At 36.8% G+C, this 10,510-nt stretch overlaps 1 protein-coding gene across 2 annotated transcripts; it reads left to right on the top strand.

Moving 5' to 3' along the window:
- Positions 1 to 209: 209 nt before the first annotated feature.
- LOC128546262 (uncharacterized) lies at positions 210 to 8,679 on the top strand. 2 transcript variants are annotated; one of them, XM_053516559.1, is made up of 4 exons: positions 210 to 313; positions 4,550 to 4,816; positions 6,080 to 6,144; positions 8,541 to 8,659. In XM_053516559.1, the coding sequence occupies exons 1-3, from the start codon at positions 277 to 279 to the stop codon at positions 6,115 to 6,117; spliced, it is 342 nt and encodes a 113-aa protein (XP_053372534.1). In that variant the 5' UTR covers positions 210 to 276; the 3' UTR covers positions 6,118 to 6,144; positions 8,541 to 8,659. The 2 variants fall into 2 exon arrangements, with proteins under 2 accessions (XP_053372534.1, XP_053372533.1); XM_053516558.1 differs by lacking the exon at positions 6,080 to 6,144 and having other exon boundaries at positions 8,541 to 8,679.
- The last annotated feature ends 1,831 nt before the right edge of the window (positions 8,680 to 10,510 follow it).

Here is a 10,510-nt window from a genome sequence, read left to right as displayed (position 1 = left end):
CAGTTCGTCTTTTGTTTTAATACAATGAATGTCTGCCATATCTATTTACATATGGCAGACATTCATTGTATTCAGACAGAAGACGAATGTATACGCACATTGTTGATGAATTAAGATGACTTACAGGCCAGTTTAGCCGGGTGCTCTTTTGTATTTATAGTTATTGTTATAATGTAATTATGAATGCACAAATCAGTTTTGCGTGCAGCCATAGTTTGTCATTGGTTCGGAAAGCTTCCTATACAGTCATTGGTATTCTATGCAATTCAATTACAAATGGCAAAGAATAGATGGATATATCTCGTCTTTACAGGTAAACACAGTCTAACTTCTATAATTAGAGATAAATCATTTATTAAAGTCTCATCAAAGTGCAGTATATATGGAATAAAACTATTCAAATTAAAACATGTTATACTTAAAATATACAAATTAAGAATAAAAAAGAACCTCGAATGGGACAGATATCGTAAAATTATAAAATTAACTTTTAATTAAAAATTCACTGATGAGCCCTTCACGACGAAACTAGTTTGTGACATTTATTATTAAAATTTAAGAAAATCTAAGCGAGCGTGTGATGTCATTTTATAATTTTACGATATTTGTTCCCGTTCCAGGTTCTTTTGTATTTTTAATACATTTTTTTTTGTATTTATTTAAGATCGATTGTGATACAAGTATAGGTATGTGTTCCGGATCGATTGTGATACAAGTATAGGTATGTGTTCCGGATCGATTGTGATACAAGTATAGGTATGTGTTCCAGATCGATTGTGATAAAAGTATAGGTATGTGTTCCAGATCGATTATGATTCAAGTTTGGTATGTATGTAAGATCGATTGTGATTCAAGTATATGTATGTGTTCCGGATCGATTGTGATACAAGTACAGGTATGTGTTCCAGATCGGCTGTGATACAAGCATAGGTATGTGTTCCAGATCAACAGAGATACAAGTATAGGTATGTGTTCCAGTTCGATTGTGATACAAGTATAGGTATGTGTTTCAGATCGACTGTGATACAAGTATAGGTATGTGTTCCAGATCGACTGTGATCCAAGTATAGGTATGTGTTCCAGATCGATTGTGATACAAGTAAAGGTATGAGTTCCAGATCGACTGTGATACAAGCATAGGTATGTGTTCCAGATCAACAGAGATACAAGTATAGGTATGTGTTCCAGATCGATTGTGATACAAGTATAGGTATGTGTTTCAGATCGACTGTGATACAAGTATAGGTATGTGTTCCAGATCGACTGTGATTCAAGTATAGGTATGTGTTCCAGATCGATTGTGATACAAATATAGGTATGTGTTCCAATCGATTGTGATTCAAGTATAGGTATGTGTTCCAGATCGAGTATTATACAAGTATAGGCATGTGTTCCAGATCGATTGTGATTCAAGTATAGGTATGTGTTCCAGGTCGACTGTGATACAAGTGTAGGTATGTGTTTCAGACCGACTTGATACAAGTATAGGTATGTGTTCCAGATTCATTGTGATTTAAGTACATGTATGTGTTCCAGATCGATTGTGATTCAAGAATATGTATGTGTTCCAGATCGATTGTGATACAAGTATAGGTATGAGTTCCAGATCGACTCTGATACAAGCATAGTTATGTGTTCCAGATTGATTGTGATACAAGTATTGGTATGTGTTTCAGATCGACTTGATACAAGTATAGGTATTTGTTCCAGATCGACTCTGATACAAGCATGGGTATGTGTTCCAGATCGATTGTGATACAAGTATAGGTATGTATGTGCCAGATCGACTGTGATACAAGTATAGGTAAGTGTTCCAGATCGATTGTGATTCAAGTATAGGTATGTGTTCCAGAGTGATTGTGATTCAAGTATATGTATGTGTTCCAGATCGACTGTGATATAAGTAAAGGTATGAGTTCCAGATCGACTCTGATACAGGCATGGGTATGTGTTCCAGATCGATTGTGATACAAGTATAGGTATGTGTTCCAGATCGATTGTGATACAAGTATAGGTATGAGTTCCAGATCGACTCTGATACAAGCATAGTTATGTGTTCCAGATCGATTGTGATACAAGTATTGGTATGTGTTTCAAATCGACTTGATATAAGTATAGGTATTTGTTCTAGATCGACTCTGATACAAGCATGGGTATGTGTTCCAGATCGATTGTGATACAAGTATAGGTATGTGTTCCAGATCGATTGTGATTCTAGTATATGTATGTGTTCCAGATCGATTGTGATACAAGTATTGGTATGTGTTTCAGATCGACTTGATACAAGTATAGGTATGAGTTCCAGATCGACTCTGATACAAGCATAGGTATGTGTTCCAGATCGATTGTGATACAAGTATAGGTATGTGTTTCAGATCGACTGTGATACAAGTATAGGTATTTGTTCCAGATCGATTGTGATTCAAGTATAGGTATGTGTTCCAGGTCGATTGTTATACAAGTATAGGTATGTGTTCCAGATTGACTATGACAGCGCCGTAGCCACACTGAGGCAAACCGAGGCAGTTGCCTCGGTTAAAATTTGAGGAGCCAAAAAGAGTAAAAAGTAGGCATATCACACTGATGAAAAATTCAGTTATAAAAGTTCAAAAAAATGTATATTAATATCATTAGAATATATCATAGTATCATTTGCCTCATGACAGAAGTGAGACAGAAATCATAGCAGTCATATTGATAGCCTTGCCAGGCCCGGGTCCAGGGTCTGGCCGAGAAGGCCGGTGCCCCACACCCAAGTTGGCTGAGAAGTGAACTATACTCATCAAAGTTGCATACAATTATTTATTATTATTATTACCATCAAATTTAAACCCAAAAGCGCACCAGAGGCCACGATTTCATACCAATATTTCAAAAAATTCCAGGGGAACAGCCCCCTGACCCTACTTAAATGAGGGGGAGCCCGCTCCCATACACCAACATTAATACCAAAAATTCACCAGAGGCCATCATTTCAATTTTTCCAGCGGGAGAGCCCTCTGACCCCCTTAAAATAAGGGGGTTCCCCCTACAGTACCTCAACATTTAGACCAACAAATGTACCATGGGCCAACATTTCGTATCTGTATTTCAAAATTTTCCAGGAAAGAGAGCCCACTGAATCCACTAAAATAAGCGGGAACCCCCTCCCATACCTTAAAATTTAGACCATTAATGAACCAGAGGTCACCATTTCATACCTGTATTTCAAAATTTTCCATGGGGAGAGCCCCCTGACCCCCTATAACGAGGAGGTTCCCCTTAGAGCGCCTAAAAAATTAAGACAAAACATGCGCCGTATGCCGTCATTTCATATCTGTATTTTAAAAAATCCCCAGGAATAGAGCACCACCACCACCACCAACACCCACCCACCCCCTCATCCCATAAAAAGAAGGGGTTACCATTCAGTACCTCAAAATTAAAAAGAAAACACCAGAGGCCACCATTTCATATATGTATTTATAAACCTTCCAGGGGGGACCCCCTGACCCACAAAAACCCCCACCGCCCCTAACACGGACAGAGCTACCACGCCTACCTCCTCTCGGGCTATAAACTAATAAACTACTAGTAGTAAACTGATAAATAGCATGTCGTTGTATGTCTTTACTGGTGGTTTTTATTTCTATGTATCTGACTTTATTAGACTAGGATAAATCCCCAATTATCATTTTTATCAATATAATTTTTTCTTAAAATATGAAAGTAACTGTGATAAATAGGGCTGAAAGGACGATTTTTACTGTGATATAACACCAGGAAGGTCTAATACGTATCAGTTGTTCCAGATAACACAGTCTGAGAGTGCTCCAGAACGCACCAGGGACGTCCTGTGGAAAAAAATCGGGGGTGGGTGGTGGATATCCACCCACCCCCTAAATTGCCTCGGTTAAAACTTGTGTCTGGCTACGGCACTGTATGATACAAGTATAGGTATGTGTTCCAGATCGATTGTGATTCAAGTGTAGGTATGTTTTCCAGATCGAGTATTATACAAGTATAGGTATGTGTTCCAGATCGACTGTGATACAAGTATAGGTATGTTTTCCAGATCAACTGTGATACAAATATCTGTATGTGTTCCAGATCGATTGTGATACAAGTATAGGTATGTGTTCCAGATCGATTGTGATACAAGTATAGGTATGTGTTCCAGGTCGACTGTGATAATAGTACAGGTATGTGTTCCAGATCGATTGTGATACAAGTATATGTATGTGTTCCAGATCGATTGTGATACAAGTACATGTAAAGTATATATATATATATACATACTTTTTGAAAAGGTTAAAATAGACGGTCACATCCTTATATGGCTCCTTATACCAGGTTTTACATCAGCTTGGAACTACATTTGGGCTACTTCACGTGTGACACTGAGTAGTCACTTCCTACTTGGTGTAAACAATCCTATATCATATGCATATTCTAAAAGGTATATTTCAAGCGTATTATATGTAAAGGTAATCGTATGTGTGGTTTGAAAATATTTCAAATGCATGATCCATATTTTCAGGAACATCAAATTAACTCATTCTCTTTTTAGGTGTGTTGTCTGTAACAGTGCTCGAGGAAGACATTAATGATGAAGCAATTATCAGATGCCCGCTTGCTGACGTTGAATATCCTACATGGACTGGTCCAAGTACATTAACTACTCCTTTAACCAACGGGAAAATAATAAATGAGCAAGGCATTGCATGGATTGATAAAAAGGATTTGAAGATACTGAGCTTGGGATTAAAACATTCAGGGCATTACAGTTGTAGTGGTGGTGTTGAAGTGAAGACTATCGAACTCGTCGTAGTACAAGGTATGTTAAAATAAATAATTCCACTGTTTAATATCACATCAGAGTAGTTATATCATGTTTGTAAACAGTTCTGGTCCTTCCAGATAAATGCAGACATAGCATGTAAGACTGCGGTACACTATCAGTTTAGTTCAACTTATAACTTGGTAAAAAGTCATGGTAATGAAAATAATTTTGACCCTAATTAAAAATTCTTAAAACAAATTACAAATGTTATTCTTTTTGCATAACAGTAAGCACCAGTTGACTTTTTGATTACAAACATAAGTAGTTGGAAGACAAAATTGCATGTTTGCTTACACCCCTTGAGACCAGTAGAATATTGTTTAAGCTATATCCGGCATTTGCAACATAAAGCAGAAATTCACGGAAAAGAAATGGTTACCGATTAGGTGTACCAAACAGTAAACATTTAAGCAAGGATAACAATCAATAAGAAATGTCACGTTCTACGAACGGAGAAACCACAAATCCCATATGCGAGTCTTTACAGCCATTTGTATATTTTGTAGACGATTATACAAAAATACATAGGCGAAGTGAAGGAAATAGGCATTAAGGACAACACATATAGGAACACAGCTAATATGGTCTTTGAATGGTCAGTAATATTATTAAAACACATCTGGGAAGTTTAAACCGGTAAATAATTCACCAAACCTCACTCTTATACAGCATCATGTTTCAAAGTTAGAAAAGAGCCACGTTGGACATTGCCAATCCCCTGCAAAAGCAAAGGTTTGTGTAAAAGGTGGCCAAGAAGAGAAAATAGTTTGGAAATTGTATTCATATTGGTCAGAGAATAAAACAGTGTTATCAAGAACTACTGTGTTCAGTGCACATGCAATAGTTACGATATATACACGCTGCATTTCTTTAACTGCTCTTTACCTCGCCTGTAAAGTTTAGATATTTCTTTTTCAAAATTTACTAAATGAAGATTGTACAAGGTAGAGCTATAATTCGTGTGCGTTGCAGTTCCTTCTCAATTGCCTCTATCATTGTTAGCAAAATCCCTTCGATTCTTTTGGGGTTATTCTCCGGATAAAGTTTAATGAGTAAAATAAAATGGAGATAATTAAAAAAGTAAGTATGTTAGACATATGACTTTTGTGCAATGCCCTTCTCTATAATGTCCTCTATCTTTTACAAAGGAAGATAATTCAAAAAGGTAAGAGGAGTAGAGTAATGGTTCTTGTACATTGCACAGACTCTTAATGGCCTCTATCATTGCATGAAGTTATAACAAAATCCCTTTCATAGTTTTAGAGTTCTACTCCGAGGAAGAGCGTAATGAGTAAATTAAAGAAAGGGAGATCATTCAAAATGTAAGTAAGACAGTCATGGTTCTTCTGCATTGAACTCGCCTTTCGTATCCTACATCTTTATATGCAGTTTGAATAACACCCCTTAAAAAAAGGCTGACTTTCCAACAGGTTAAGCCACGTTCCAAAAACGCAGCCTCCCAAAAGCGACACCCACAGCACATGGACGTCCACAAGACTAGCACAAATAGACAAACAAACGCACAGACAAAGCAAACATATGAGGCGAACAAATAAAGGAAAAATATAGGGCAACGCCGTGGGGTGATCAGTGGCAAAAACACCATTGGGGAGTTTAAACCGGGTTATGTTACGCACCTAACCTCCCTCTTGCCCCACCATGTTTCAGGGTCACAGGACAGTGTAAATAAAAATAATCCCAACATGGAGAATCCTTTACACACTGAATGGCAACAGAAGGCATGACATACAAAGCACAAAAAAGCTTTTTGTATATTCATATAAAAACAAACCGTAATATCAAAAACCGAGTGTACTCATTGCATTTGCAGAAGACAGAGCATCGAGAGAAACACCCTTAAGGGCCTGAAGAAACAGGCCAGGAGACAGATATCAAAATAGCTCAGTCCCGGTGGGATTTGAAAACTACCTATCATAGATTCCTCCGCCTGTTCCGTCAGACACAATCAAAGAGGGAAGCGTTCGACTGTAAAAAGGTTAACACCAAACATGCGGTGCTTCTCAAAATAGTGGGTCATAACCTCTTTTTGATTAAACGTTTTATAATTTTACAGTCTTACGAAGTTTGTAATAAAATTTGTAAGAAGATCCTTTGGAAGCATAAAATGAAACCAAGCAAAACAAAAGCTGACCCGGTTTGCTTAAATCTGTTCATGAGAGGTAATGGAAGTGTAACACCCCTCGCGCCCCCTAACACCGGCTTAACATAGATATTGAATGGATTACATGACCCAAAGGATCAGAAAAATAAAATATGACAACACTGAATCCAACACTGTAAACCATATTCCCATAATAATCGGGTTTGGATATACCTTCTCGCAGTAGGGGGTCTCCGTGTCTGAGAGGTTAAGATTGCTGACTCCAAATCACTTGCCCCTCACCGATGTGGGTTTGAGCCTCGTTCGAAGCGTTGAATTCTTCATTTGAGGAAGCCATCCAGCTGGCTTACGAAAGGTCGGTGGTTCTACACAGGTGGCCGCCCGTGATGAAATAATGCATGGAAGGGCACCTGGGGTCTTTCTCCACCGTAAAAGCTGGAAAGTCGCAATATGACCTATAATTGTGTCGGAAATCAGAATTAACATAGAAAAAATCAGCACAATATTTACGTAGCCTTGATGAAGAAGATCCTCAACATGACTACTTGCTCTGGCAAACCGAATTAATTGTGTTATATATCCCATAAGATGTTGCCTGCGGTACATTCTCATTCGAATGGGGGAAATTAACTATACTAAAATTACAATCATCCTTTGGTATGTACTATAGTGGAGGTCCCGGTGATAAATAGTATTGACCGATTGAGCAACACTTAAAGATTTATGCATTGGACAATCATATTTAATAAAGGGAGATAATTCAAAAAGTAAGTTGAGTTGTGTTCTGGCTCTTAAACATTGCATTTTATCTCAATAGTCTCTGTTATTGTCTAACGATTTAGCAAAATTCCTTAAGTAGTTTTGATGTAATGCTCAGGACAAAAGTTTTAGTAGGAAATCAAATAAAGGGACATAATTAAAAGAAGTATGCGATGTAGAGCTTTAGTTCTTGTACATTGCACTTTCTTACGATATTCTCTGTCAAAATGTGAAATTTCAACAATATCCTTTATAAGTTTTGATTTATGCTCCAGAAAAAATGTTATCATTATATTTTAAAAAGGGAGATAATTTAAAAAGTAAGCAAGGTATGATTTGTGTATATTTCATTTTCTCTCAATGGTTTCCATCATTATTTTCATTATTAACAATTTTCCACAGCAACGTGTGTACGTAAATATAAAAGATAGACATATACACATAAAAATGTGACAAAGTAAAGCACAAATAGACAACAAGGATAAAACGAACACGCAAAAGGAATACAATAATAGGGGCATTTTCATGGGACGGTCATTGGCGAAAACACCACTGGGGAACTTAACAGGTTAATTGCGCACAAACCCTCACTATAACCCTCAGCATGTTTCAACGTAACAGGACAGTGTACCCGCCATCTGTGTAATAATTACATTTAACATTTTTATCTGTCTAAGTAATAAGGGATCTGCTTGCAAGATCACTGAGCTGTCTAAACGTTTAGTGTAAGAATTTCTTGATTTTAAAAATGTAACTTGTTTTATTTTTAGTTTTATACTGTGTGCGCCTGTAATTATTTAAAATAAAAATATTGTAAACATATGTTTTTCGTTTCAGAAAAAAGTCTGGAAATGGAAAATGCCATAAGCGGGAAAATAGCACGCATTGACGTAAAGCACATACGGAATAGAGACTGAATTTGTGTGATAATGACCGTTGTCAATTTTCTCTAACAAACAACGAATCGTTATGCAAGATCACTCTGTGAAAGCTTCTGTCTAAATTTTATTAGTGTAAGAAATTCTTGACTTTTTCCTCTTTTCTCTTTACCTGTGTACGTCTGCTATTAATTAAAAGTAAATGTATTCGCATAAAAACCTAAGAGGTAACTGAACTGAAAAACTAATACCAATATGAAAAAAAAAACATAATTATATTTTCTTGATTTTCAAGCAATTCTTTCTTTTCTTGTGGCTCTTAAGTTAATGTGGTAGTATTTTCGAAGTTTTATTATTATTATCATTATTTACCAGATTTTTATAGCGCTCTTTTCATCTATAAAATAAACGTTCAAAAGCGCTGTACAAACTACACATCACAGAATGATATGGACATACAATACAACACAAACAATATATCAACAATAAAAGGTATTTAGCCTGAATCAGGTTTTACTCTATATTTTAATTGTCCAAGATATTTTAAAGAACAATTAACAATAGGAAATAATTTCCATTGCAAAGCTTGTTTTCCAGTGCAAAGTGAGCTTCAATAGATCTTGAAGAAAAAGTGTGTTTTCAATGATCGTTTGAAAGCATCCAAGCTTTTAGCGTCTCTAATGGTAGCCGGAAGAGCATTCCATAACTTCGATGCAGCTGATGAAAAACTACGATCACCGTACCTCACACTTTTGCTTTTTGGAACAACTAGTTGTTTTGAGTTGTTCTTGGATCTCAAATTTCTTGCTGGCTGATAGAGTTCCTGCAAGTCTTTAACATAGATCGGTGATTGGTCATGCAATGCTTTGTATGTGTGAACTAGAATCTTAAAGTCCACTCTATGAGTAACTGGTATCCAATGCAGTTCTTTTAATACCGGCGTAATGTGATCATAACGCGATATTCTCGTTATAATTCGAGCTGCAGTGTTCTGAAGACTTTGAAGTCTATTCAGCAAGACCTTCGGAACACTATACAAGAGCGCATTACAATAATCAAGGCGTGAAGTGACGAGTGAATTTACTAGAGATTTTGTAGCATCTGTATTTAGATATTTCCTGATGTGGCCTATTTGACGTAGCTGTCCGTACCCTGATCTACAAACTGAGTTTATATGTTTTTCCATGCTCATTTTTGAGTCTAGAAAAGCACCAAGATTCCTTACACATTTAGATGGTTTAATGTTCTCTTCTCCAATTTTCACAGTAACCGATTCAATATGTTTCTCGTTTCTTTGAGAGGTAAATACAATGACTTCAGTTTTATCGGTATTGATTTTCAACATGTTGCTGTTCATCCAAGATACGATTTCTACGAGACAGTTTTCAACACAGCGTAAAGCATCCTTTTGAGAGACCGGTTTTGTTGGTTTGAAAGAAAAATAAAGCTGCCCATCGTCGGCGTAAAAATGATGATTTAGTCCATGTTTCTTGCATATTGTACCAACTGGTTTAGTGTACACTGAGAAAAATTTTGGCCCCTGTGGGACACTGTATGTCATTTGCACCGGTTTTGACAATTCACTATCTATGGTCACTGTTTGGTAGCGGTCGCTCAGATATGAAGTTATCCATTTAAGTGGTTTCCCTGCGATACCAAAGTGGTCGTGGAGGCGGTGCAATAGTGTCTTGTGGTCGATGGTATCAAAAGCAGCCGAAAGGTTAAGCATCACTAACATTGTTATATCATTTTGGTCAAGGGAGTTGAGAATGTCATTTTGAACCTTCAGTAATGCAGTCTCAGTGGAGTGAAATTTTCTGTATGCAGACTGGTGTTCTTCGTGGAGACTGTTCAATGACAAGTGGCATCGACTACCTTTTCAAGTATTTTAGACACGTACATTTTATTAGAATTAGATACAGGTCTGTA

Source organism: Mercenaria mercenaria, chromosome 10 (assembly GCF_021730395.1).
Source record: "Mercenaria mercenaria strain notata chromosome 10, MADL_Memer_1, whole genome shotgun sequence".
NCBI lineage: Eukaryota > Metazoa > Mollusca > Bivalvia > Venerida > Veneridae > Mercenaria > Mercenaria mercenaria.
The sequence above is the reverse complement of the archived record's forward strand: the minus strand, read 5'-3'. Positions and strand labels throughout refer to the sequence as shown.